Source organism: Ictalurus punctatus, chromosome 20 (genome assembly GCF_001660625.3).
Source record: "Ictalurus punctatus breed USDA103 chromosome 20, Coco_2.0, whole genome shotgun sequence".
In the NCBI taxonomy this organism is placed as follows: domain Eukaryota; kingdom Metazoa; phylum Chordata; class Actinopteri; order Siluriformes; family Ictaluridae; genus Ictalurus; species Ictalurus punctatus.
The window spans coordinates 21,223,056-21,246,706 of record NC_030435.2 but is presented as its reverse complement, the minus strand read 5'-3'; the positions used below and the strand labels follow the sequence as shown (position 1 = coordinate 21,246,706).

Sequence of the window (23,651 nt, the reverse complement as noted above, 5' to 3'; positions counted from 1 at the left end):
TTATTTACAAAACATTTTATTCATGAACTCTCAGAGTTCTAGCCATAAACACCTTTGATACACTTCTATTTAGCCTGTAATCTCAGCTAGCCCCCTGTCACAAGACCTTATTTACCTCGTCAATACGGCGAAACCGAACTTGCTAGACCGCTCGCTCGATTCTTGTCTCTGATTGGTTGAGCGGACTGTCGATCATTCTCATCTCCCACCCACTGCAAGACAGTTTTACTTGTTCTATCCTGTAAATAAATCGATATGGAGGATATCATCTTTCCTTTCGGAAGTACAGTATGTTTATACACTTGTTTTTACAGCAAATGTCCCTGTTCTTTTATCGATTCATTTCTTAACTTAATTAAAAAGAGGTTTATGCTTAGCGTGGGTACAGTGAACATTTTTAATGTTTGTTCAGGGATATTACGAGCAGGTGTGGTGCTCCATCAAAGCTAAAGAGTTTCTTTTTTTTTTAAGAACTTATTTTTCCGTGATGTTCTTTTTCACAAACAGGTGCTTTTCATCTCAACAAGACGTCGTAATAAAATCAAACGAATCTAAATCTGTTTTGATTTACGAACTGGGCATTTCCCTGATCTTTCCCAATCACCGGTCTGTTACGGGAAGCACGAGCCGGTGACGTAGCAATACGCTCTTTTTCTTTAAACTTTATTGGTTCAGTAATATCACATACACAATTTTTGTAACTACGGGTCAGTCTTTTTAATAGTATTCTTCTCAAAGTTATTTATTGAATAAGTAGCTGATAAACTGACATTTTTTCATAATAAATAATAAATGCTTTATGCACACAAAGCTGTTAAATGAACGCTAGACTGCTGTGAGCTGAGGGAGAGACTTATGGAGGGGTTTCCTGCTGGTCTGATCTGTTGAAGTTAGACCTTTAACAGCTACAAAGCAAATAAACAATAGAGCTTTGGGAGTTCTTAATTCCTAAATAGTAATTATATTTAATAGTAAATAACAAAATATGTTTATCCAAGACGTGAATCGTAAATCGTACTTTTTGAACACCCCTACAATGGGTCGTACCATTTCTAAATGGGGGGCAGTGGTGGCTTAGAGGTTAAAGGGTTCAAGCCCCAGCACTGCCAAGCTGAGCAAGCCCTTACCCCTCTCTGCTCCAGGGGAACTGTATCATGGCTGACCCTGCACTCTGACCCCAACTTCCTAACATGCTGGGGTATGCGAAAAAAAAGAAGAAGAATAATTTCACAGTGCTGTAATGTATATGTGACCAATAAAGACTCATTAATCGTTGGTAGTGTGTCAAGATCGGCTCATACGTAAAAATCTATTTATATTAATTGTATATAAATAATATATAACAAACATCTATCTATCTATCTGTTTATTTGTTTATTTATTGAGGTATTTGATTACTTACTTATTTATTTGAATCCAATTATACGTACACCGATAAGCCGTAACATTAAAACCACCTCCTAATATTGTGTAGGTCCCCGTTGTGCCTTCAAAACAGCTCTGACCTGTCGAGGCATGGACTCTAGAAGACCTCTGAAGGTGTGCTGTGGTATCTTACACCAAGTTGTTAGCAGCAGATCCTGTAAGTTGTGAGGTGGGGCCTACATGGATTGGACTTTTTTGTCCAGCAGATCCCACAGATGCTCGATCGGATTGAGATCTGGGGAATTTGGAGGCCGAGTCAACACCTTGAACTCTTTGTTGTGTTCCTCAAACCGTTCCTGAACCATTTCATTATTCTGCTGAAGGAGGCCAGTGCTATTAGGGAATACCGTTGCCATGAAGGAGTGTACTTGGTCTGCAGCAAAGTTTAGGTAGGTGGTACGTGTCAGAGTAACATCCACATCAATTCCAGGACCCAAGGTTTTCCAGCAGAACATTTTTCCAGCATTAACTTTAGCAAAAATTTGTACTACAGTAGCTCTTTTGTGGGAACGGACCAGACGGGCTAGCCTTCTCTCCCCACGTTCATCAATGAGCCTTGGGCGCTCATGACCCTGACACCGGTTCACTGGTTTTCCTTCCTTGGATCACTTTTGGTAGGTATTAACCACTGCATCCCGTGAAACACCCCACAAGACCCCACAAGTCTTGGAGATGCTCTGGCCCAGTCTACTTGCTGCCTAATACTGTATATCCCACTCCTTAACAGGTCCCAGTGTAAGAAGATAATCAATATTATTCGCGTCACACGTCAGTGGTTTTAGTGCTATGGCTGATCGGTGTATGTGTGTATTTTCTGTATGTGTAATTTGCCTTTATCACAGGTTCCCTAGACACAGCACACAGTATGATGACCGTGTAACCCGCCTTCGTCCTCCTGATTCACCATGGCGTCTGTAACAGTTGGTGAAAATCAGCTCCAGAGGATAATCAGAGATCTGCATGGTATCCAAATACATCTGACACACACACACACACACACACACACACATCATATACAATGTCTTACGATTTCCGTGTTTCGAGACATATATAAATCGACATCTCTAGAGGCAGTGGTAGCGGTGTAGTGCAACACCCATCATCCACACCAACCACACATTTTAACAACGCCACAGTTATCCCGATAATTTGTTTTGCATTTGCTCCTCGGTGATCACGCATGTGGAATGATTTGCTTGTGCAGACTCGGTTGCTGAATTGACCAAGGAGCACGTGGAGAGTGGAGAACCCATCACAGACGACAGCCCCAGCCTCCACAAGTTCTCCTACAAGCTGGAATACTTACTGCAAGTACGTCTTACGCCATTATCAGCGATGATATATCGCGCCGTTCTCTATTTCTATTTCATGTGTCCTTACATGTGAACTACACTTTTATTTTCCAGTTTGACCAGAAAGAGAAAACCACTTTTCTGGGCAGTAGGAAAGACTACTGGGACTATTTCTGTGATTGCCTGGCCAAGAACAAAGGGACTAACGATGGCATCCGCTTTGTCAAGTCTATCTCAGAGGTATTCTTTATATATATATATATATATATATATATATATATATATTGAATTACAACAAGTCACCTTTGCATTACATTAAAGAAGAATTTCAAATCCTGTTAGAAGCGTGCGTGTTATCCGTCCGCTGCGACGTGACATCTGCCGTCCATATGCTGTTTAATTTAGCCACTTTTTGTGTAGTCTTGCCATCTGCTGTGCCTTGAGGTGACATGCTCAGAGTAGACAGTAAACAGCCAAGTCAGGACAAAGCATTTAACCTGTAATGCTGTGGAGATTATCGTTTCATTTCGTTTTTCTGTTTGTAATCACGGCCCATGTTCGTTGTTTCGCTAGTTTGGTCTCGAGGTTGAAGAGAATAAAAGACATTCCATTCAGACGCTAATGAATATGGACTTGTTTTATGTGCCGCAGCTGAAGACATCTCTGGGAAAAGGCCGAGCCTTTATCCGCTACTGCCTGGTGCACCAACGACTGGCGGACACTCTTCAGCAATGTCTGATGAACCAGAGAGTCACTTGGTAGGAGGACAGGAAGTATAAGTGCTCACGATCAGAACATGTTTAGCAGGAAGTAGAGAATGGTACATCACTGTAAACCATGTGTACCATCATTTTGGCTGAAGGTAACTCAAAAGATCCTGATGGCAGACGATCCTGTTTAAGTTGCTGGTGCTGTTCCAATGCGTCACCGATGAACAAGCATATGACTGTGTGTCTCATCATAATCATACACTACGTTATTAGACCACACGTTATGCAGTAAACTGTCATTACTAATGAGAATGACTAATGAGCGTGCGACACCTCATGGCAGTGAATCACCAGAACAACCTCGACAGGACTAGCCCTCAGGCGGCTCCGCCAGTTCCTCATTATTACGTGCAACAAGAATCAAATAAGCAAATGTCATATATTTAAGTAGTTTTAGAACGTCTGTTATTTATAATGGATAATACTTTGCTAAATTTGCCTTTTTTTTTAACCCACTGTTCTCTCTCTCTCTCTATATATATATACATACACACAAACGCACAAAATTAGGTCTTGTGTGTTCTCTTTTAGTAAATAGCACCTAATTCATTTCTCTTAGCGTATGCAACAGTATTGTGCACGTCTCATCCATTACAGTAGTACACTTCCTTGTGCATACTGTTTAGTAACACGTAGTGTTGTGGTATGCTTTTTTTGGCCACAGTTGTCGTCGTTGTCGTAGTAACAAGAAATGCAGTTTCCGTGGCTGCTAAATGCTATTATACGGTAGTATATAAATAATATTTACTTCAGATGACGTAATATTTTGACATACTATTCGAGATGTCATTGGAAACACAAGAAGTCAGACGGATTAACACCTGCAGTATCGGTGCACATTCTTGTCCGTGCTCGTCCGTGTTTGTCCATGCACGGTGTAAACACTGTACTCTACAGGCTTGTGTCTGCGTAAGTAAACAGGCACTTTAAACTGCAGTTTAAACCAGAACCACAAGTGCCTTTAGTTAGTGTGTAAGTTCACTGAAGTGAACTGAAATTTAAAATGACAAAACAGAGACTCAGAATGGAGAAACGTGCCACATCCGTAAGAGTACGCTGGGAAAGAAAGACGCAGATAAAAGGAAGTAATGCATTACAAGTTAATGTTTTGCGGCAATAAATTAGGCATTAACATTACAGCATTAACATGTATGACCAAAATGGTTATTTTAATTGCATTTGTAGTGATCATATTTTAAATGTTTAAAGGTTGTGTTTAATAATAAACCACCCCAACCACCCCCCACCCCCCAAAAAACAAACAAACAAACAAACAAAAAAACTGCTGTAATGTGTACCTATTGCATAGTGGTAGAGGTTGGTACTTAAAAAATAACATATATTTATATATATATATATATATATATATATACATATATGTGTGTGTGTGTGTGTGTGTGTGTATAATATATATGTATAAAATATGTATAATATTTATATATATTTTAGATCTCCATTCTCAACCACACAGCAAGTTGCAAGTTCTTCCTCTTGTGTAAGCTTGAGTTGCTAAACTCTGTAGAGAAAGAACAGCCCAGCCTTGTTTTCTTATTTATTTCGCTTTACTCAGTTTTACTTCTGCCTGACATTTTAGAAGAATTTTCTCTTCCTCTCTTGGTATAAATGTGTCCTGTTTACAAGCAGACCGTTTTTTTTTTTTTTAGACCTAGCATTTGGAAGTTGTCGGGTTTTATTTTCGTACCAGCTTTCATTTCCATCCAGTGACTCCGGTCCTCTTTTATTTTTCGATGCAGTGACTGGTACTACGCCCGCAGTCCTTTTCTGAAGTCCCACCTCAACGTCGACATCGTCAATCACCTGTACGAGCTGAACGAGATCCAGTTTGACGTGGCGTCCAGGGGATATGATCTGGACTCCGAGTGGCCCGCCTTTGCCAGGTTGTCCAGGACGTTTTCTGGTCTAAACGTAACGCAAAAAGATCTTACACGTATTGTAGACAAGGGGTTATCCTCTCCATTTCTCATCCACCAGCCAGCACTTCTGGCTATCTGCCCTCTTACACATGCATGAGCTCCCAGACACGCATGATTGGCTAGGGTTGCTGTGATTGACAGAGGAGAGAGAGTATGCCAACCCTCCCACCCAGAAAGCACAGCTAGTTTTGCTTCCTTGGCTCCCGAGATTGTCGGGATTCGAACTCGGTACACTAATTCGAATGCTTGAAAATATACAGATATACACCTCTCTCTCTCTCTCTCTCTCTCTCTCTCTCTCTCTCTGCCTCTCTGCAACACCTTCAGTGTCAGAAAAAAAATAAGAGACATTCTGTCGCTTCTATCTTTCCGAGTGATCATTTTAAATCAAAATCAGACCTCAGTCGTTGTCTTTAACTTATGTTAAAGACGTCATGGATATGCTAATTCGTCACAATGACGTCATGAATATGCTAATTAGCGCATGACATAATCTAGCGGTATTGAGCGACTTTCTATTGAAAGTTGTCGGAAACAGTGCTCCTGTCACTCACCTGGAGTACAGGGTGTCCCAAAGTCTCCTTATGTAGGGGAAATTAACACTTTAAAAAAAAAAAAAAAAATCAAAATGTAACTATTTACAAACCATCCGCTACAAGATTGCTATTTCTTTGTAAACACACATGGAGTCATCTCTCCCAGCTTTGGCTCACAGTTTGGTAACAGTGTTTGAGCGCGTATAGTGCGCTTGCCATGTTTCCTGTTAAAAGACCATCACAGCCTTGCGACAGCGTCCCGATCCAGCCATGAGAATGATTTTAATACGTTCTTCTATTGTCAAAGGCATTCTTAAAGGCTGTCTGAAAACGAATTTTTGTTTTAAATAAGTATGAAATATTTTGGAAGACATTTTGCTAAGAAATCTTAATTTCCCCTACATATGGAGACTTTTGGGACGCCCAGTGCAAATTTAGTCCAGCATGGCTGCAAACGGCACCAAAGAAATATTATAGTGTATTATTATTAGTAGTAATAGTAGTAGTAGTAGTAGTAGAAGTATTATTTTTTAATTATCTTTTGTGGAAGAAATAAAGAATATGTTTGAATGACATCTCTTGTATAGTCCTTGCAAATAAAAAAGCATCTGTGCGAACTCTGTCTAAGGATGTGGTTTGGCTAGACTCTCGCACGGCGTTTAAAGCTGCTAAATCCTGTTACATCAGTTTTCACTCCGCACAGCACCTCTTTCCTGTTTATTTCACCTTGGTAAGAAAAAACGTCTTGCCTGATTCTCACTAGTTCCTCTTGTGGTAATCCACTAACATGCAACCGTTCATGAATTTCTATCGCTCTCACCAAGCATGTCAAAGTCGCTTCATTTATTATCAACATTGCCTTTAAAAAAACCATGCCTATTTATGAATTCTCGCATGCACAGTATAATTAGGGCTCATCTCAGGTCATACACTCAAGCAATAAAGCTTAACGAATACCAAACTTTCGTACGTGCATGTCGCAGCTCATTAGAAGACAGACGCACCAACGGTTTTTGTGCTGAAGCACATGTAAGAAATTTAATAATGTGGAATATTAACAAATAGAATCGCAAGTTAGCGATGGATTGAAACCCATGGGATTGGTTTCTATTTAGCGAAGGCATTTTCTGATGGTGGTGATATTCGGGAAAGCTGACGATTGCGTGGAAGTCCTGTTTCAGGACTATACCTGATCATTTGGGCCAAGAGTGTTTAACACTCCTACTCACGTTCTCTTCAAATTGTTCTTGTAGCCCAAAACACTTGCGCAAGTATTACATTTGTGCATCTTGCTTGCCGCTCTAACACGGGCGATAAGTATGACTCACATCTTATAGTCAATATATTAGTGTTGTTTTTGGGAGTGGAGATTACAGCTTAAAAAAAAATGGTACTCTCCCTAAAACACGCTCGTTCCAAATGGCACAACGTGTGACGTCCTCCGGGGAAACAAAATATGTCGCATTCTTTAACACGATGATGTATGTCTTTGGTGTTTGTAGGAGAACTGTGGGATCCGCAGTGTCAGGTGCCCACGTGTGGAGACCTCCCAGCCGCTGCTCCAGTGTCAACAGCCTTGTCAGCAACTACTCGCAGGTCTCCACCCATTCTGTGCTAATACCAATTAGGAATGTCTTATAATGTTTCCTGAGGGATCAAGAGAGCGTCTAGCTCTCATATACATGTTAAAATACCACTTTCTAGTCCTTTTTTCCGGTGTCCTCTTAGCTTCCTAGTTGAGCATTCAGTTTAAGCAGTTTAAGGTTGTTCAAGACTGATGCTTTCAAACTAATTCCTAACAATATGGACTTGTATTAGTCAAATGAAGTGTGTCCTGAATCCCTGTAGCATTGGTTTTTCTTTTTGTAGCAAGTGCAGGACTTTCTCCCAGGCCCAGAGTTGAGCACCAGTTTTCAAGCAGACCTTGGAGAACTAGGAGAACTCTCTTGTTCTGTAGATGACCTGCGTGTTGAACTTGACCAGTCAGAGCTACGGAAACAACAACTTCAAGAGCAGGTTCATCTGCTTACTGACGAAGCAGCAGAATTAAAGCAGGAGGTTGCTGATCTCCAAATGAAGCTACATGCTGCTGAGAGTGCCAGTCGAAAGCCATGCAAGGAGGAAGCAGGGACGGCAACAAAGGAGTCACGCAATCAAAAGGATGAAGTGGAGAAGCTGGAAGCCGGGCGCAAAGCCGAGGATTGGGCAAAGCAGGCTGAAAGATTGGCCCAAGAACTCAAGGCTCAGGGGGAAAAGTTGAAAGATAGTGAAGAGGCGCTCGCCAGGCTCCGCACATCTAGCGAGAAGGAAAGAACCGCTGCAATCCAGCAGGCTGATGAGCTCCAAGCGACTGTCAGTCGCCTCAGTGAGGCGCTGTCTTTGAAAGAGCAGGAGGCAAAGAATTTGCATACCCAGCTGCAGAACATGCAAAGCACACTTCAGGATAGAGTCCTACAGCTAGAGGAGGTGAAGAAGAACGCACAGCTGGAGCGTGAGGAGCTCCAACAAAAGAGCAGCAGTCTAAAGGAAGCACTAGATACTCGGGTTGTATCACTGCAGGAGCAGTTGAAAGCAAAGGAGATCAAGCTCTCGATCAGCACTCAGAAGATCCAGCAGTTAGAAAACCAGAGCCTGGAAAGCCAGAGCAAGATGCTGGAGGAGTACAAGATCCAGTGCTTCAGCTTAATGGAGATCAATGCAAAGTTGGTCAGTACAGTAAAGAGGAGCGAGGAAAGCAACAAGGAGCTGGCTCAGACAAAAGATGCTCTGGAAAGAGAACTGACCTCTCTGAAAGCCTCCAAGAAGCAGATCAGGGCCAGGCTGGGTTCCGCTGGGCTTACAGTGGAGGAGAGAGAGAAGATGTTTGTGGAGGAGAACCAGTGTCTTGAGGAGAACACCCAGAAATCCCAGGTGAACACTGAGGCCAGTATGAAGGAGAGACATGGAGAGCTAGATAATGGACCAAGCTCCAGGGAGAACAAGAAAGTGTCTGACCAAGAATTAAAAGATGTTCAAAATGAAGAGCTGACTACACAGACAGATCCCAGGAAGGATCTCTACCTAATAAAGCACTCTGAAACTGGAGAAGCAGCTTCTAGACTAGCTCTGGCTGAAGCCCAACTAGACTTAAACATGAAGGAGGTCTCCAGGCTCCAGGAAGAGGTTGTAGATCTTCGAGCCCAGCTCCAAGTAACCTCAGAAGAGAGGATGAAGATCCAAGCTTTGCAGGAGGTGACTGAGGCCTCCAGGGCAGACCTTTGTGCTCAGACTGACCAGCTTCAATCCCAGGTGGAGGACCTGAACCGCCGGCACATTGAGGAGCTTCTGCACTGTAAGGTGAAGGAGGAGGAACTGGAAAAGAAGTGGGATACTGAGGCCCAGGCTCGAGCCAACCTACAGACCGAGTTGGACTCCATGAGGGAAGAGCTTCACGTGCTGAAGAGACAGAACAATGCCCTGGGCCTGGAGAATGAAGAGGCTAGAGAGGCCCTTCACAGAGCCAACACTGAGACTGCAGAGTTGGGCATCCAAGTGTGTATGCTTACCGGGCAGAACGAAGAGGCAAGGTTGCGCTGTGAGGAACTCTCAGCCAAGCTACAGGAGCAGCTGGTGGTGCAGAATGACACACAGACCCTCAACGACTCTGTGGAGAGCCTAAAAAAAGACAACGCTCGCCTCCAAGAGGAGCTGAAACAAGCAGAGGGTATCAGGAAAGCCAAGGAGGAACTCCAACAGAGGCTTGAGGGGGCGCAGGAGGAGGCCAGGAGCTTGCGGAAAAGCAACCAAAAAGAGCTCAGTGCTCTTCGGCTTCAGCTGAGCGAGGCAACCACAAACCACCAAAACCAGATGAAGGTTGTTATCTTGTACGATCTTTCATCTTCGGAATGCAAGTCTCTAGAAACAACTGCACAGATCTGAGGTATTTTCCATGTTTGCAGGTTTTGGATGAGGAGCTGCTGGGCACAAAGTCTCAGATGGAAGCAGAGCAGAAAAACATGTCGGCCCTGGAGACCAGACTGGCAGAGCTTGAGGTAGGTTTTCTCCTGGGATGTTGCCCTGAGCAACCACATCTGCTGCTGTTTAACTGGTACTTTTGATATGCATAAGCAGGGGCGGTATATCCACACAACCTGAACGCTCACAGAAACGCAGAAATCCCTCACATAGGTTTGAAATGAAACTCTTGGTGGAGTCGCACAATTAATTACATTTTACTTGTGTTCGAGATTTTGGTTTCCTTTATTAAATAAACATAATGAGCATTAATATTAATGAGCCTGACTTCAGTTTTACCTGACTGTTTTAGTACATATTTTGTCCTTTCTTTCTTTCTGTCGTTCTTTTTTTTGTGTCTTTTTCTTTCTTTCTTTGTCTTCTTTCTTTCGTTTTCAGTCTTTCTGACTTCTTTGTCGTTTTCAGTCTCTCTTTTTATTTTTTATCTGTCATTCATTCTTTCTTTGTCTTTCTTTATTTCTTTCTTTGTGTTCTTTCTTTCCTCTTCTCTTTCTTTGTCTTCTTTCTTTGTCTTTTCAGTTTTTATTTTTGTCTTTTTTCAATCTTTCTTTCTGTCTTCATTTTTTCTTTCTTTCTTCCTCTGTTATTTCTTCATTTCTGTGTTCTTTCTTTCTCTTTAAGTCTTTTTTACTTTTCTGTCTTTTCAGTCTCTTTTTCTTCTTTCTTTGTCTTTCTTTGTCTTTCTTTCTTTGTCTTTCTTTCTTTCTTTCTTTTTTCTTTGTCTTCTTTCTTTCTTTCTTTATTCATTTCTTTCCTTCCTTCCTTCTTTCTTCCTTTTTTCTTTGTCTAATTTATTTCTGTCTTTCTTTCTTTTTCAGTATTTCTTTCTTTTGTTGTCTTTTTTCAGTCTCCTTTTTTCTTTCTTTCTTTCTTTCTTTCTTTCTTTCTTTCTTTCCTTCTTTCTTTTATTTTTGTTGTATCAGTTTGCACAGTGACACTAGCCACTCCTGGGCTTTTGTGAGCTCATGTGTGCAGATACAATAGTATACATCTAGTGTGTGGAGGTATACTTTTGTGTGTATTTTGTGTGTTAAGGCCAACATCACCAGCCACAGTGAGAAACTTGAGGAGAAAAATGCCTGCATTGCCAAATTAGACACGTTGCTTCTGCAGAAAGAGGAACAGCTCAACCAAATACAAAGTGACCTGGCAAAGTGAGTCAATTTACGCATTTACACAAGGTTAAAATTTAGGAATTTCTGTGGTGAGGTCTAGACGTGTGATTTTCTGTTTGTGTCAGGGCTCAGGAAGAACTTACTCTCACCCACAAAGCCTGTCAGGACCTGAGTGAGAACCTGCGCAGAACGCTCATGGAGAAGGAGGCATGCGATCTCAGATCATCTGCAGAGATAGACGATCTTTACCGCACGAAAAGGAACCTGGAGGAAAGACTTATCGAGCTTATTCGGTACTCATGTCTTCCTGCAATGTCCTTTCAAAAATCTACATCCTTAATTTAAAAAAAAAAAATTAAGAAAGAAGATGTATATTTTCCCCAAACAGCTGTAATACTGAACACGGCTTTGAGTGAGTATGGCAGATGTATGCAGACATGTGTTGATGTGTGCTTTGGCGCCCCCTGCAGGGAGAAAGATGCACTGTGGCAGAAATCAGACGCTCTGGAGTTTGAACAGAAGCTGAGAGCCGAGGAGCAGTCAGACCGAGAGCTTACGTACTGCTCTGAGTGTCACACACAGTTCAGCTGGTGGCTCCGCCGACACACCTGCAGGTAAGAACACTGTCACCCTCAGGGCCCGCGCTCTGTTTCCATCAGGGCCCGCGCTCGCTCTGTCTCCATCAGGGCCCGCGCTCGCTCTGTCTCCATCAGGGCCCGCGCTCACTCTGTCTCCATCAGGGCCCGCGCTCGCTCTGTCTCCATCAGGGCCCGCGCTCGCTCTGTCTCCATCAGGGCCCGTGCTCGCTCTGTCTCCATCAGGGCCCGCGCTCTATCAGGGCAAAGCTCCACACGTTTACACTCAGCATGTGTTTTACTGCAGCTCATTTCCCTACCATTGTCTTTTTTTTCCTCCTTTTTCTTTTTGAGTGTTTTTAAATGAGTATGAACTACCTTCTGTCTTTATTATAGAAACTTATTCTGTCCTTTCTTTCTTTCCTTCTTTCTTTCTGTCTATTTATTTCTTTTATATTCTGTCTGTCTCTCAGTCTCTCTTTCTGTATATCTTTTTCTGTCTTTGCCTGTCTGTCTGTTTCTTCTTTCAGTCTGTCTTTCTGTATGTTTTTTTCTCTTTCTTTCTTGCTTTCTTTCTTACTTTGTTTCTTTCTGTTTATTTCTTACTGTGTGTCCTTTTCAGTCTGTCTTTTTCTTTCTTTCTTTCTGCTCATCTCTTTCTTTCTGGCGGTTTCTTTCTGACCGTGTGTCCTTTTTCTGTCTGTCTTTTTCTTTTCCTTTCTTTCTGTCTTTCTATCTGTAGGTTTTTTTCTTTCTTTCTTTCTTTCTTTCTGCTTGTCTCATTATTTCTATCTGTTTCTTGCTTACTCTGTGTCCGTTTCTGTCTCTTTCTTTCTTTCTTTCTTTCTTTCTTTCTTTCTCTCTCTGTAGTTTTTATTTGTTTTGTGTTATGTTTTTTCTGTGTTTAATCCAGCAATTGTTAATGAATTTCATTAGGCTGATGCTGGACTGCAGCTGAACCCCGCTATTTCACATGTTCCTACTCTCAAATTGGAAATCAGTGCAATAATTAAAAGTAAACCAGGCATACAACATGTGACCCCAGTAACTCTTGTGTATAATTTGTGTGTGTGTGTGTGTCTCAGGCTGTGCGGTCGGCCTTTTTGCTACTACTGCTGCAGTCACACAGTGAGCAGCCAGCAGGGCGGCGTCAGAGAGCGCTGCTGTAAGGACTGTTACACTCGGCATGGTGCAGCAGAGCGTCACCCTCAGGAGGAGCTCGGAAGTCCGTCTCGGCCGTCATACAGCCCACTGTGCTCCACTCCCACCAGAGCCTCCATGCCCAGTGTCACAGGTCAGAGGTCAAACGTGTTTAATTGGGCCACGTTTCTTGCTTTTACACATGCTGAGGAGCATTTTATCAGCAAGTTCACCAATCTCTAATTAAAATGATAGACATTATAAAATAAAAACGTTGATATTCCAGATAGTTTGACCATAACGGGCCAACAAATCTGACAGTGACGCCGCCAGACAGGAAGTGAGGCTGTATCTCAGCAACGATCTTGTATACAGACACAAATCTTGGTAGGCACCTTCAGAACCAAGACCTGAAGCTAGACATCAAATTTTGTGCCAGTGCCAGTTATTGATCAAAAGTTACAATAACATGCTGAAAATGCTTGTATCTAACTGCCATTTTGGCTCCTCCTCCAAATCTTCACATCATCTTGAGACCTGTCTGAACAAAAATTCTCAAAGGAACTCTGATATTCAAAACTGTTCTCACATAACGCATTGAAAAATGCCCTTATACCACAGCGCCATTGAATTCTCTATTCTGATTGGTCTGAAGATCTGGAATAGTTTTCTCAGAGAGAGAGAAAAAAGTTTACTTAGAGATCGAAAACGAGAGGGGCTGGAGACGCACTTGCTGTTTATAGCTGCTACATTGTAAGTAATAGTAAGAAATAACTTGATTTGTGGATGTTCCAGAACATTAAATGTACTATGAACTTATAAACGGAAATATACATAGAACGTATTCCTTGCTTATTCCTTCAAAGGAATTGAAATAAATCTTTTCTTAATCAAAGTTACTTTCAGTGGGAAGTATAATCACAATCATCCATCCATCTTCTATACCGCATATCCTTTTCAGGGTCACGGGGAAACCTGGAGTCTATCCCATGGAGCATGGGGCACAAGGCGGGGTACACCCTGGACAGGGTGCCAATCCATCGCAGGGCACAATCACATACACACTCACACACCCATTCATACACTACGGACACTTTGGACACGCCAATCAGCCTACCATGCATGTCTTTGGACTGGGGGAGGAAACCGGAGTACCTGGAGGAAACCCCCGCAGCACGGGGAGAACATGCAAACTCCGCACACACACGGGGGCACGGTGGGAATCGAACCCCCGACCCTGGAGGTGTGAGGCGAACGTGCGAACCACTAATCCAAATCATTTGTGAGATCTGTGATCCTCAGTATCTCAGTTAATTAGGTTTAATTAATTGAGGCAAAAATGATCATCTGTGAATGTGAACGGCGCAGCGACATGCTCCAAAGCAAACTGATTTCATCAGCGGCAGTGCGCAACTGTGTGTTCTTCAGACAATATTGCCTCTATTAGGGTGAAAATGTGGCAAGAACGATACAGTAATCAGCGGAAAACCTGCTTAATCTGTTAGCCCCGGGATCTGGGATTAATCAGTTTAAAAGTCTGTAATGAGCCATAATGTGACGTGTTCTCTCTCTCTCTCTCTCTCTCTCTCTCTCTCTCTCTTTCTTTCTCTCTTTCTCTCTCGCTCTCTCTCGGCTGCACAGTTGCACCGCAGTCCCCAAGGTCAGACGACGCGGCGTTCGATATCATCACAGACGAGGAGGTGAACTGCATTTACGACAACGAGACGCTGCCCTACACCACAGCTCTGTCTCCAGGAAGTGGACATCAAGGAACACATGAGATGTGAGTCCCACACACACGCACACACACGCACGGGTTATTTCTCCGTGTTTTCGCAAATTATCTCAAATATGCCCAAATTATTTCCATTAGCTGCCTTTTTGTGCAACAAATGATGCAACTGCATGAAGCGTTCAGGTTACTATGGAAACTGACGTCTTTTTCCACCTCCAAAACAACATCCAATTACACTATAAAGTATTCAAAATAATATTCCGATGTACTCTTTAGTACAGTATTAGTTGGCAATTTTCCCTTTCAGAGATTTTTCCAAATGTAAAACCTTTTCTTTCTTTCTTTTTTTCTCTCTCTCTCCAATTTTTTATTTTCTTTGCAAAAATTGAACACATGCATTAAAACCTGTTTTAACTAGATTACTGAGGAAATGCAATCCAGTACCGATGAGTAATTATCTGACTAACGCGGTCATTTTATATTTGACATCTTTTATATTTTTTTCGGAAATGTAGCCGAGCTATTGTAGGCTACGTCAAAAGTGATTGGTTTACTTGTTTTCAAAAAATTTTATTAAAAGGACAAATAGAAATATACACTTAATCGAGGGCTGATTTAATGCATTTGTCTGATCCTGTACCGTGAAACAACTGGAAACTGCATTTTACGAGAAGCTGTACAAACTCTGAATAAAGTAATAATCTAACTAAGCAATAAAAGTTTTTCATTTCATTATTTTCTATAACAGCATGCACTGGAATGTTTTATTCCTCTTGTACTTCAGCAGTTTGCCAACACTTAAGATCTCTCATTGATTAAAGAATGGCGTGTCATTCTTCTTGTCGGCGTATGGTTACGTTTAACCTTGTGTACTGTATGTTACGTCTTATTATAGTGGCTAAAGACAGTCGTTCCCTCACTTCTTGAAGTAAATAAGACAAAGATGCGCCTCGTGTTACGGTATGTGGCACGTCCTGATACGAGTCCCTGTGAACGGGCTGTTACTATAAAAAATGATAGCGTGTTAGAAAGCGTGCCAGAGCTGCTGACCAATCAGCAGTGAGAATTCAACAGCGCTCGGGTATAACTGGATTTTATTGCGTGATTGTGTAGATGTATTTTATACGCAAAATACAAGTGCATTTCGAGCCAGCGCTTTCTTCAGAGACATCACTCGTGTGTTGTTTGTTGTGTTTGTTTGTTTTTGTAGTAGCAGCAGTACGAGCGGCGGCGACCTCACTGCAGACGAGTCGGAGGAGCTGCCGAGCTCGGTGCAGGACGCAGAGATCTGCCTGCTCAAGTCTGGAGAAGTCACGTACGTACACGCTACCGACAATGGAGCCCGGAACACACACTAGCTTATCAGATCTATTATTAACGAACAGCCTGAGAGGTGCAGAGGCGTCTCTGTGAGGGGGATCTGACTCATATATGTGTATCTGTGTTATTTGCAGTGCACTGTTTGGTATTTTTCCATGAATGCAGCTATTTTACTTGAGGAAAGACTTGTTATCGTTCTTGGATACACTCTCAGAGGGTCATGTGATCTGTTTATGCTCTTTTATACACTATCAGAAGGTCATGTGATCAGTGTGTGCTCTTTTATACGCTATCAGAGGGTCAGGTGATCAGTGTATGTTCTTGTATACACTCTCAGAGGGTCATGTGATCAGTGTATGTTCTTGTATACACTATCAGAGGGTCATGTGATCAGTGTATGTTCTTGTATACACTATCAGAGGGTCATGTGATCAGTGTATGTTCTTGTATACACTATCAGAGGGTCATGTGATCAGTGTATGTTCTTGTATACACTATCAGAGGGTCATGTGATCAGTGTATGCTCTTGTATACACTATCAGAGGGTCATGTGATCAGTGTATGCTCTTGTATACACTATCAGAGGGTCATGTGATCAGTGTATGCTCTTGTATACACTATCAGAGGGTCATGTGATCAGTGTATGCTCTTGTATACACTATCAGAGGGTCTGTCATCTATTGGCTGTCACTAGGTCGTATGATCCATGTGTACTCTACTGCAGGCAGTCCGTGCCGTTCAACGTGGAGGAGATCTCTATTTTCGGCCAGGAGTCCAGAGAACTCTTCATAAAGTCGAGCTGCTACAGTCTCATCCCCATCACCATGGTTACCGCTGGACCCACCATCAGCTGGGTGTTTTCCTCTACGCCAAAGAGCATCTCCTTTAGTGTGGTGTACAAAGAGAGCAAAGACACACCACTGGAGCAGGCCAAGGTAACACACACACACACACACACACACACACACACACACACTCATTAATAATGGTATGCTAAAACTTTAAGTGATTACATTTATTACTCTTTAACTCTCTCTGGCAGGTTCTGATCCCTTTAACCAGGTGTAACTCTCACAAGGATGCAATCCAAGGCCAGGTGAAAGCTCGCAACCCCGGAGAATACACGCTGATCTTCGACAACTCCTTCTCCAGGTCTGCGTTCTACCTACGTTCACGTCATTGTGGGTGATTATCTGAACACAGCCCCGTCTGACTGCGATCCGTTTCCTCACGCAGGTTCATCTCGAAAAAAGTGCTGTACAAACTGAGCATGGAGCAGACGGTCGTCTACGATGGCAGCGACTGACCGTGAAAACAGGGAAGCACTCGTCATACACACTTCTGTCTGTCTGGCTGAAGAGACTCCAGGTGTACGAGTGGACCGAAGAGTTATCGAGCCTTTTGTGTTTTCCGGACAGTTTACTTTCTCAGTGAAAATCCAGCCTCATGTCGAGAGCACAACACACTACTGATAGGACACGTGATTATTTCAAGCGAATCAGCTTCACAAGGTATTACAGAAATATCTTTTTTTTTTTTTTCCTGATACGTGGATTGTCTTCACAGGACGGTTAGTTTTTAAATATATATATTTTGTTAGTACAGAAAGCACTTCTCTAGTCACATGACCAATCGAAGCAAATAGGATAGACCGACCGGAGACGACGTGCGCCGCAGACTCTTCAGCGCTTTTAAATATTTCGATTTGAGCCATGTTACAGGAAAGTAAGTCTGCGAGTCTAAAACGAAATCTATTTTTACGTACTTCACGATGAACATGCAGACGGAATAGAATATTCAACTATACGCAGATGAGATTTTTCGAGTCCAAGAGCTATTTACGATGGTTTTAATTCATCCCGTTGAAATAAAACATTTCTCACTCTAAAATAACGCCGCATCGGACAGAAAGTCTTACGTGCACAGGCGTGTTTATGAGAGCACAAGCTTCAAATTAATTTAAATTGATTTTTTTTTTTTTTTTTTATCTGACAGCACAAACGTTCCGCCTCGTTATCTGAGAACAGCGCTTCGGCACGTTTGAAGGTTTTCGCGAGCGTCTCGGAGCGATTACGCATACACCGAGACGAGCCGTACGCATAACTGGACCGAGCACAAGCACAGCATAATCATCTGACGGTCACGTTTTTACAGCTCGCCGCGCGTTTCCGTTCCGCTGACGCAACGAGAAATTTTATACGCAATATCTTCGCTGCTCTGTATTTAAACCAGACTCCTGAATTGTAAGTCAGTGAGCCGAACCAAGTTGAACCCAGTGCACGATGAAATTATTATTATTATTTAAGCTGGGTTGTCGTAACAGGATGATTTCTACTGAGGAGAATTAAAGGGGTGGGTTGAGAAATCAAATGTTTAGTGTACGACATACGCATTTGTAGTTTAGCACCGTAGCTATACGGCTAACGGAAGACTCTCGCACAAAACGTTTGCCGTAAACTCAAACCCAAATTTTCCTGCACGTACTTTAAGTCACCGAGCTTTTAGTAAAGTTGTCTGTGAATGATCCGAAAAAATGTTTTAAAACGATTTCATTGACACCGATTTTCTTTGTGTTGACGTGTGCGCCGTGATAAATGCCAAGCGAGTGTATGGAACAGCTAGTTTACATTTAGCCCCGCCCATAAAACTCCATAAAAGGCAAAGCTCACAGAGCTGAAAACAACAAAACGAGATCTAAACAGATGAGCTATTCCTTCTTTTACAGGGCGCCATTTCTTTTCTTTCTTGAATATCTACTCCGATTTTGTTTTCCTGTATGCATTTCTTCCGAGTCTTTGATGTGAAATTTCATGAAACGAAAAGTAAACTTGCGCGTACGACAAATAAATAAGGCGTTTCAACTCGACAGCGTCATCCTCCAGTAACTCATCGTCTGTTACGCGATTTTAAACAGACGCGCGTTTTAACGATACACATCCTCACAAAGAGGAGCTTTACAGGAATCCCGATGTAGGTTTAGATCTCTGCGAGCGAGCGAGGCGGTGGCGAGAAAAATCTGATCGAGACGACACGAGGAGGAAAGAATTCAGAAATTCTACTTTCTAATAGCAAGATGGGATCGTATTCACAAAACTAGAGGATCGTAAACTGGAGAACTTTAGGAGGCGTGGCCTAGGGGAGACGTCCAAGATTTCTGCCCGCATGACATTGCAGCGTTTACGGTAAGTGTTTGTGATATCGCTCGAGGCAGATCTTTACAGAAACGATTTGTTTGCTTATTTAGTTTTGCCCCAGCGCACCCAACTCCAATCACGTCTCGGCTAATCGACTACTTTTGGTGAAATAATGACGTAAATTCGATTTTTCTCTAACCCCTTCCTTGTGTCACTTTTGCAGAAATGCACTTTTTGAACTGTTTTCAACCTTGTTTTTATTCGAGTGATGTACGGTACAGTCATTTACTGTAAGCACATGATGTACAGTAGGACAATGGGATTTAGACGTATGGGACATCAGAGTAGCGAATTGAAATTTAACTGATTTAATGAATAAACTGACAGCAGCGGTCGGTTGCTATATCAAACGATTGTTGTTGTTGTTTTTCTTTTTCATTTTGCAATTAAGATGTTCTTCACTCGAAAAATCCTTCAGCTGGACATCGGTTCAAATCGGGGGGCTGATATGTCGTTCGTCTTCGTCTCCATTTAATAACCCGAGCTGTGAGAACCTGCACGAGCTCGCCATGCGGCGCGTTTTCACGAGCTCTGTGTTTCGGCGGACGGTTGCCGATGGTTACGGCCGCAGCAGGACCGTAGATAGCGGTAGCCGGCTCGCTCTGCAAGGTTAATGAGCTCGTTTTAAAGCAGCACACGTCTTCCGCCCGGGCTCGCCTTCTGCCTTCTGTGGTGTACACACACGCATGCATGCAGAGACCGAGAGAGAGAGAGAGAAAGATAGAGGTTGGATGGAGGATGAGGGAGATGGGGGTTGGACAAACACGTGGGCTGCATATCAATAAACTCTGAAGGCAGTAAATAAGCCAGTGCTTCACATGCTCTGTAAATAACACGCTCTTTTTTTTATTTTTTATGAACCAGTTCCAGTCACAATACACTTCGAAACAAAGCACGCTGTTTTTGTGCTTTCATTTCTTGTTGGAAATCAGCGTTGATGTGGAGAAGAGGTGAAGAAAATTCCTTGATGCGTTTGATGCATTTACAAGAATGTCACCAATTTAATCAAACCATTTTTTTTCGTATTCGTAGTTGATGACTTGAGCCTGAAGGTTACGTTAATGTTTACATTTTGCGTGTCTTCATTTTTGGAAGGAGTCTCCAGTGTCAGTCAGGGGTGAAATCTTCAAGACAGGACGAGGTTGCGCTTTTTTGGTTTCTCGGTACGTTTAATCCCGAGGCACTACCGATTCCCGCCCCGGAGGAACAGTGTTTACACACACGGAATGGCGGAGTCTGATATAATTTGATGCTAAAACTACAAAAGTACGGTTGTGAAGCGCTGCATCGTCTGATCTCTCAGCTCGTTCATCAGCATCTCCTGAGCATTTACTTCAGCACACACTCTGCCTTTTAGATTGGATTCCACAGGCGTCATTATCCAGGTGAGAGATCTGTGAACGGTGCCATCCATTCTGAACGAAGCTCGGCCGCGCGGCTTCATCAATCTCGGGTTTTCGTGCCCCCTTCTGTGCCAGACATCTCCACCAGATGAGCTTTTAAAAAGCCCTGAGCTCTGTGGGTTTGCCTGTCGCAGATTGTGTGACAGACAGGAAGACGACGATTCAAACGTGTTGCCTGGAACCAAAACATCGTCTCAAGTCTGCAGTGGAATTAATGATCCTGAGGTCCAGATGGAGCCTGTGCATATTGTGCTTATGTTTTCATATTTCCGCAGTGTGCCATGAGCTGCAGGATCACTAGGTGGCAGTCTCCGCTATCTCAGTTAAACTCCATTAAAGATATAGATTACAGGAATGAATAAGATTTGCATTCTTATTCATGAGTGTAGTGCACCGAGATGATCTATTTAAACTGAGATGGGAACAGATGGAAATGCATCTCCTTCCTTCTCTCTTGGATTTGGATGATGGCCTGCGGATTGTGTCAGAATGTGTGAAACAGGAAGGTCTATCAGGTCTGTCAGTCTGAGACAATACCATGCAAATCTTTATTAAAATAAATATCACATTGTATATTAAGTGACTTTAAAATACATTTACAACAGCAGTACATGGTCACACCCCCTTCAGTGTGACAGACAGACAAAAAGGCCACGCCTCCTTCACTGTGACCGATAGACGCAGAGGGCACATGTCTGTGAGTAGGACTGACTATTACAAAGGCCACGTCTCCTTGAGTAGGGCTGACAGAAACAAAGGCCACGCCTCCTTGAGCAGGGCTGACAGAAACAAAGGCCACGCCTCCTTGAGCAGGGCTGACAGAAACAAAGGCCACGCCTCCTTGAGTAGGGCTGACAGAAACAGGCCACGCCTCCAAAGGCCACGCCTCCTTGAGCAGGGCTGACAGAAACAAAGGCCACGCCTCCTTGAGTAGGGCTGACAGAAACAGGCCACGCCTCCAAAGGCCACGCCTCCTTGAGTAGGGCTGACAGAAACAAAGGCCACGCCTCCTTGAGCAGGGCTGACAGAAACAAAGGCCACGCCTCCTTGAGTAGGGCTGACAGAAACAATGGCCACGCCTCCTTGAGCAGGGCTGACAGAAACAAAGGCCACGCCTCCTTCAGTAGGGCTGACAGAAACAAAGGCCACGTCTCCAAAGGCCACACCTCCTTGAGTAGGGATGACAGAAACAAAGGCCACGCCTCCTTGAGTACAGCTGACAGAAACAAAGGCCACGCCTCCTTGAGTAGGGCTGACAGAAACAAAGGCCACACCTCCTTGAGCAGGGCTGACAGAAATCATCTCTCATCTCATCTCTCATCTCTCTCTTTCATATCTCATCTCTCATCTTTCTCTTTCATGTATCATCTCTCATATCTCCTTATATCTGTATTATGAAAGGGAAAAATGCCAATATTTATCTGCCAGGTTATTTAGCCGCTGGATGAGGTATATAAATAGATGTGATCAATTCTTATGTGTAATAAATGCTTGAAAAAAATCCATAACTTCAGAAGCTTCCTGCACAGTCTCGGTTCATATATCTGAATATTACAACCACCTAGCACTTCCTGTCATCCATCTTGTCTCCTTTCTGGGCTTGGAGAGTGAATCAGAGCGCTTCTCAGTGTAGAGACGACGTGGAGTCTCACATGATGAACGGCTCTGAGAATGAGAGAGAATGAAAGAGAGAGAATGAGAGAGAGAGAATTAGAGAGAGAGAGAGATCACCGGGCAATAAGTCCAAGCATAATAATTCTGTCCTGCTTTTAGCATCCCGTTCGTCAAAGAAGAACCAAACCTTAACCTCTATAACCTTCTCCTCTTTAGTAATTTCTGTATAGGTGCGTTTTTGTTTAAAATAAATCCACACGGATACACACAGGATGCCGACTTGTCCGGTGAGATCTTGCAGGTTTACACCATATTATAAAGACTTTGTTCATTCCTTAAATCTATTTTTTTTTCCTAACGTACAACTCATTTAGCTTTCCAGATGATAACTGTATTATGTCCGTTGTTTCCATGACGACCCACGGCAGCTCAGCATCTCATTCTAAAGGCTCCAGAACATCAGGAGGGGTCGATGTAAGGACGTTCGTCTCGTAGAGAAACACAACATCAGAGAGGCTTTATTTTTACAGGGCTGCAAAACAAATGGATTCTTTGAGCCGAAAAAAAACAACAAAAAAAAAACAACAACGGAAAAAAACAAAGTCGAAATGTTTTCCTAAGACAGCCAAGAGTCAACGATTCACATCACTACGTGGGGTGCCAATACTTTTGATACAGGGTGGGCAATGTTACAGAAAAATCCCATGTGATAGACTTTTTCAATGTCCAAAACTGATCTAGACAAAACAAAATCGTTAAACAAAAAAAAGTACGTCAAACAACATTTTTCAGATTCTCGGGGCGGGGGGCGTCGGGGGGGGGCGGGGGTCTAAATTTATGAGCACAACGACATACGTTATATACATTTTTAGTTTCGTTTAAATTTCATGTTGTCATTTAAGTTTTATAGTAACTATAAACAGTTATTTCCTCACCAGCCTCCTCTCTCTCTCTCTCTCTCTCTCTCTCCCTCTCTCTCTCTCCATCTCTCTCTCTCTCTTCCTCTCTCTAGCTCTCTCACTCTCACTCTCTCTTTCTCCCTCCCTCTCCCTCTCCCATTCCCTCTCTCTCTCCCTCTCTCTCCACCTCTCTCTCTTTCCCTCTCCCTCTCTCTCCCTTTCTCTCTCCCCCTCTCCCTCATTCTCTCCCGCTTCCTCTCTCTCCCACTCCTTCTCTCTCCCTCCCTCCCTCCCCCCCTCCCGCTCCTTCTCTCTCCCTCCCTCCCTCCCTCCCGCTCCTTCTCTCTCCCTCCCTCTCTCTCTCCCCCTCTCCCTTTCTCTCTCTCCCCCCCCTCTCCCTCTCTCTCTCTCCCCCCTCTCCCTTTCTCTCTCCCTCTCCCTCATTCTCTCCCACTCCCTCTCTCTCTCTCTCTCTCTCTCTCTCCCGCTTCCTCTCTCTCCCACTCCTTCTCTCTCCCTCCCTCCCTCTCTCCCTCCCGCTCCTTCTCTCTCCCTCCCTCCCTCTCCCTCTCACCCTCCCTGCTGCCCTCCCTCTCTCTCTCCCTGTCTCTCTCTCCCTCCCTCCCTCTTTCTCTCCCGCTCCTTCTCTCTCTCCCTCCCTCTCCCTCTCTCTCTCTCTCTCTCT

General features: G+C 43.3%; 1 protein-coding gene across 3 annotated transcripts; it reads left to right on the top strand.

Annotated features, from left to right (window-relative positions):
* Positions 1 to 184: 184 nt before the first annotated feature.
* fyco1b (FYVE and coiled-coil domain autophagy adaptor 1b) lies at positions 185 to 19,400 on the top strand. 3 transcript variants are annotated; one of them, XM_047162515.2, is made up of 20 exons: positions 212 to 288; positions 1,475 to 1,814; positions 1,919 to 2,039; positions 2,268 to 2,388; positions 2,630 to 2,736; positions 2,832 to 2,957; positions 3,369 to 3,475; positions 5,242 to 5,385; positions 7,460 to 7,553; positions 7,827 to 9,809; positions 9,896 to 9,988; positions 11,007 to 11,125; positions 11,212 to 11,379; positions 11,557 to 11,700; positions 12,747 to 12,955; positions 14,443 to 14,584; positions 15,747 to 15,851; positions 16,581 to 16,791; positions 16,899 to 17,008; positions 17,093 to 19,400. In XM_047162515.2, exons 4-20 carry the CDS (start codon positions 2,331 to 2,333, stop codon positions 17,160 to 17,162), a joined length of 3,990 nt encoding a protein of 1,329 aa, XP_047018471.1. In that variant the 5' UTR covers positions 212 to 288; positions 1,475 to 1,814; positions 1,919 to 2,039; positions 2,268 to 2,330; the 3' UTR covers positions 17,163 to 19,400. The 3 variants fall into 3 exon arrangements, with proteins under 3 accessions (XP_017351615.1, XP_047018471.1, XP_017351616.1); XM_017496126.3 differs by lacking the exons at positions 1,475 to 1,814; positions 1,919 to 2,039 and having other exon boundaries at positions 185 to 288; XM_017496127.3 differs by lacking the exons at positions 1,475 to 1,814; positions 1,919 to 2,039 and having other exon boundaries at positions 215 to 283.
* The last annotated feature ends 4,251 nt before the right edge of the window (positions 19,401 to 23,651 follow it).

What these genes read in the sequence shown, in the direction of transcription:
- fyco1b (XM_017496126.3), top strand. Translation starts at nt 2,331, where the DNA reads ATGGCGTCTGTAACAGTTGGTGAAAATCAGCTCCAGAGGATAATCAGA. An exon ending in GAGTGGCCCGCCTTTGCCAG is followed by an intron (nt 5,386 to 7,459) that starts GTTGTCCAGGAC and finishes TGGTGTTTGTAG; the next exon opens with GAGAACTGTGGGATCCGCAG. An exon ending in CTCCGCCGACACACCTGCAG is followed by an intron (nt 11,701 to 12,746) that starts GTAAGAACACTG and finishes TGTGTGTCTCAG; the next exon opens with GCTGTGCGGTCGGCCTTTTT.